We start from the raw sequence: 5,000 nt of genomic DNA on the forward strand, positions 1-5,000 counted from the left end.
CCCTTCAGGTCAGTATTTAGTAAATGCACCTTTGGCTGCAATCACAGCACTGAGTGTGTGTGTGTGTGTGTGTGTCTGTGTGTGTGTGTGTGTGGATATGTCTCACTCAGGCTGGCACATCTGGACACTAAGATGTTTCTCTATTCTTCTTCAAATCAGCTCCAGCTCTGTCAGGTTGCTCAGGGATCGGGCGTGAACAGCTCTTCTCAAGTCCAGCCACAGATCGTGGATTGGATTGAGGTCTGGGCTTTGACTTCCACTCCAGAACATTCACCTTGTGGTCTTTGAACCATTCTGTGGAGCTTTTGCTGTATGCTTGGGGTCGTTGTCTTGCTGGAGAATAAATCTTCTCCCAAGTCGTAGTTCTCTTGCAGACTGAGTCAGATCATCCTCCAGGATTTGGGGATATCTTTCTGCATTCATGTTCCCCTCTACCTTTACAAGCCTTCCAGGGTCTGCTGCTGAGAAGCATCCCCAGAGCATGATGCTGCCACCACCATGCTTCACGGTAGAGATGGTGTGTTTGTGGTGATGTGCAGTGTTTGGTGTTCACCAAACATAGCGTCTAGTCTGATGGCCAAACAGCTCAATGTTTGTCTCATCAGACCAAAGAACCTTCTTCCAGTTGACCTTGGAGTCTCCCACAATGCCTTTGGGTGAATTCTTTCTACAGTGGCTTTCTCTTTGCCACTCTCCCATACAGCTCCGACTGGTGAAGAACCCGGGCAACAGTTGCTGTATGTACAGTCTCTCCCATCTGAGCCACTGAAGCTTTGAACTCCTTCAGAGTGGTCCTAGGTGTCTTGGTGGCCTCCCTCATCAGTCCTCTTCTTGCCCGGTCACTCAGTTTGTGAGGACGGCCAGCTCTAGGAGATTTAAACTAGTCCCATACTCCTTCCATGTCTTAATGATGGACTGAACTGAGCTCTGTGGGAGGTCCAGTGAGGTGGAAATATTTGTGTAGCATCTCCTGACTTGTACTTCTCAATGATCTTTCCTCTGAGTTGCTTGGAGTGTTATTTTGTCTTCATGTTGCAGTTGTAGCAGGAACACTGATGAACCAGAGACTGGAGCTCCCAGACAGGTGTGTTTATACTACAATCACTGACACACATCAACTGCACTCAGGTCATCTCCATTTCACTACTTGTGACACTGCTGGCATCAACTAGCTGCACTTCTGTTGAATTAGGTCAGTCACTTTAAAGGGCTGAATATTTATGCAAACACTTATTTTACACTATATATTTTTAATTAATTGACATTAGTTTGTAAAAATCTGTTTTCACTTTGACATGAAAGAAGTTTTTTTTGCAAATTCTTGACAAATAAGCCAAATTATACTGACCATGAAATATAAATATAAAATATAATATAAAAGCAACAAAAGGGGAAAACATCCAAGGAGGTGAACACTTATTATAGGCATTGTGTATATATATATATATATATATATATATATATATATATATACATATATGTAAATGTATATTCCTTCCTTCAGAGTAAAAGCTCTGAACACAACCAATATGTCTTTAAACATTTTAATAAACTAACGGACTGAACTCATAGTGAATCATTGCTTCTCTCTTCACTATTTCCATCTTACAACACTATGCATATCATTTAATAAACTTTTAGAACATGCATTAATATATGTATAAAATATGCAGAATTGAATATTAATATTCTAAGTTATTATTATTAAAGCAGCATCAACAGCTCGACCAAAAGTGCTAATACATGAGTAAGAACATTCATTCTTGTACCGTGAAAGGACACATCCAAACCTCCTCACACTTTAAATGGAACATTAAGACGACACTTCACACAGTCAATCTTTACAGACTAGACTAAAACAAAACCTCAGTTTTTATCAGCTGATGAAGAAGTGAAGATCATCCTGAACTGAAAACCAACTCCAGTCTGCAGGTCTGCAGGTGAGTCAAGTAACAATCACAAAGCTTCATGCAAACTCTGATCATTCTGATTCCATTCATGCACAGAAGTAAAGAGACACTTACAGGTCTGCTGCTGTCGTCCTCTGCGCTCCAAACACAACAGTCGTGCAGCCATGTAGGGAGGTTCAGGCTGGTCTCTGCAGGAAACCCCTCCCAGCCGCCGTCGCCTCCCACACTGGAGGAGAGGAAAGCTTGACCACCTCTGAGCTCTGATATTCCACTTCTCAGTGATTTCATGATCACTTTATTTCTTCTTATCTTTTCAGTGTTCTTTCTTAGATATATATTTATACTGTACATACTTAAATGTTAAATGTTTATGCTTAGTTTCTCTCTTCTACTTGGTTGTCTTTCATGTCCTTGTTTTTTATATTTCTCTTGTTTATTGTATATATTTCATGTGTGTGCATGTACGATGAGAGCAATATGTAACCGGAGTCAAATTCCATGTATGTGCACGCATACATGGAATCTGTTACCTGGGACCGACCGTTTACCTTGGACCGTTTACCTTGGACCGTTTACCTGGCACCGTTCACTTGGGACTGTTTACCTGTTTAACTTACGATCTGATGTCCGATGAATAAAATCCTCCCAGGTTAAAATATAGAGTTAAAAACCACCAACATCTAAAAGCTTCCATCAGACAACAAAGAGGATATGACGCCATTAAAGACCTTCTGTTACAGTCAGAACCATCTCAATGTTCCTCCGTGTAACTGAGACCATATCAAAGACCTTCTGTTCCAAAGAGTCCAATAATAGTGAATCACCCACAGGAGGAACAAACAGCAGCTTCCCCTCCTCCACGTCCTGACATACAAAAGCTTAGGAGTAGTTTCTCATTTGATTTCCCAGGAACGTTATAATATCATGTTGGTATATCGGACTTTATCATTATTCCACACCTTTATCAGACTCGAGAGGAATGTAGTGGTTCTGTAAAGTTCTCTGGTGACTCAACACAAACTAAAGAACCATAACAGAGCTGTATGGTTACCTCTCTTCAGCATTCAAGCTGCTCATTAACAGCCAACCAAACTCAAAGATTACAAACCATGGAGGGGCCAACACAGTCCGCTGGCTGAGTGCCGTGACTGAAAGGTTTAAGGTCAACCAATTGCTGTTAGAAAAGACGTGTGAGCCAATCAGCTCACAGTATGACGTCATGTGATACTTAAATGCCAACAGTAAAGGTAAAATGATCTCAGAGATCATTTCCACATGTTCACATACTGTAACAATGGGAACTACATGGTCTTGGTTTTGTCCCTGAACCACCCTTGGGAGTCCGCCCCAGACCTGGAGGAGGACCAGTCTCCCACGTAGAACAGGTTTGATAAGTGGATCGTCCCTGCAGCTGGTTTTTGTCTCTGTCAGGACAAACTGAACGACGAGTCTGAAGCCACACTGAGACGATGATAACCGGTCCCACGAGGACAACCCAGAGACATCAAAGACAATTCATCCTGTAGATCTGATCCTGTAGATCTGATCCTCTAGATCTGATCCTGTAGATCTGATGCTGTAGATCTGATCCTGTAGATCTGATCCTCTAGATCTGATGCTGTAGATCTGATCCTCTAGATCTGATCCTGTAGATCTGATCCTGTAGATCTGATCCTCTAGATCTGATCCTGTAGATCTGATGCTGTAGATCTGATCCTGTAGATCTGATCCTCTAGATCTGATGCTGTAGATCTGATCCTCTAGATCTGATCCTCTAGATCTGATCCTGTAGATCTGATCCTGTAGATCTGATCCTTTGGTGCCACCTCCAGGAAACCTTCACATCTTCAGCTCCACTACATTCACTTGATTTATTTGTAAAATGTATTTTAGATCACATTCATGTTGCTCTGAGCAACACTTACACTGATCTGGGTTTTGTAAATAGTGTTTGTTTCTTCTTCTGGACTTCATGAAGATCAACACAGAAAGCAGCTTCAACGTTTTAAATTAAGTTTATGTTCCCTGGGGGTCTGTGGTCAGTCCTGTAGAAACCAGTACCAGTACTGTAGAAACCAGGACCTGTTTCTGGGGCCAACATGTTGGAATCGGTCCTTTGGCTCCAGCTGAAAGTGGACTGATGTGAAACCTTTGGTTTCTCTAAAGAGACTCACCAGGTTTCTACCATCAAACAGGATTTGAGGCGTCCGTGTTGTTTGTTGTGTTGCTGTTTGAAACCGGACCGATCGGTCTCAACGTTGATATCAAGTAAAGTCTGTGTTCTGTTTCAATAAGTGATTTGATATTTCATGTTTTATTTACAGCATTATACTGTTGGCTAGTTTAATCTGCAAAGATTAGTTTTAGACAGATGTAGTGGATTAAAAAAAGGGAATATTTAGACTTTTAGGTACTTTATAAAGTAGCAAAAAATATCAATACTCAAGTTAAGTACCTCAAAATTGAAGGTAAGTGCAGTAGTCTACCTGAGTAAAGTACTTACGACACAGATGTGAGGAGCCTGCAGCAGAGCACGTGGCTCCTCCTTGTGGTAGAAAGACAGTACTTCTTATTTCTGCTGAAGTATTTTAATCCTTATATTTAATAAGATATTAAATATTAATACATATATAATACTATATTATATGGATAACAATAGACAATATATATGAAATATATAGTTTAATCAGAAACAATACAAAATATGTTAAAAAGAATGTTAGTGAATCCAGATGAACCATGTGGCCTGTATTTGAATAGTTCCGGTTTTCAAATAATCTTCTTTAAAAAACATCAACAGTCTTTAATCTCCTGAACAAATCACAGTAAAGATGACAAAGAACAAAAAGCTCTCGTCTTTAGGAGAAGCAGAACATGAAGGAGACAAAGTGAAGGAAACAGGAAGTGATGGAAACAGTTTGGAACAGTTTCAACTTTTCAGTTCTCTGTGAGGAACTGGAAGATTTTCCTGATTCACGTTTAGTGCAAAGTAGCTTTCTGCAACCGACGGAGACCTCCTGAGTCTCCTCCTCCTCCTCCTCCTCCTCCTCCCTTCGTAGGACAGAGTCTCTCACAGTCCTTACTCGTCTC

General features: G+C 40.8%; 1 protein-coding gene across 1 annotated transcript in view; it reads right to left on the bottom strand.

Annotated features, from left to right (window-relative positions):
* Positions 1 to 4,713: 4,713 nt before the first annotated feature.
* The window catches only part of LOC142934046 (collagen alpha-6(VI) chain-like), a 36,026-nt gene continuing 35,739 nt past the window's right edge, over positions 4,714 to 5,000 (bottom strand). The window contains exon 40 of the mRNA XM_076078400.1: positions 4,714 to 5,000. This exon is cut by the window's right edge and continues 128 nt beyond it. Within this exon, the coding sequence (XP_075934515.1) occupies positions 4,890 to 5,000 (111 nt within the window). The 3' untranslated portion in view covers positions 4,714 to 4,889.

The sequence above is a fragment of the Anarhichas minor genome, unplaced genomic scaffold, assembly GCF_050575085.1.
Source record: "Anarhichas minor isolate MPS153535 unplaced genomic scaffold, ASM5057508v1 ptg000066l, whole genome shotgun sequence".
In the NCBI taxonomy this organism is placed as follows: Eukaryota; Metazoa; Chordata; class Actinopteri; order Perciformes; family Anarhichadidae; genus Anarhichas; species Anarhichas minor.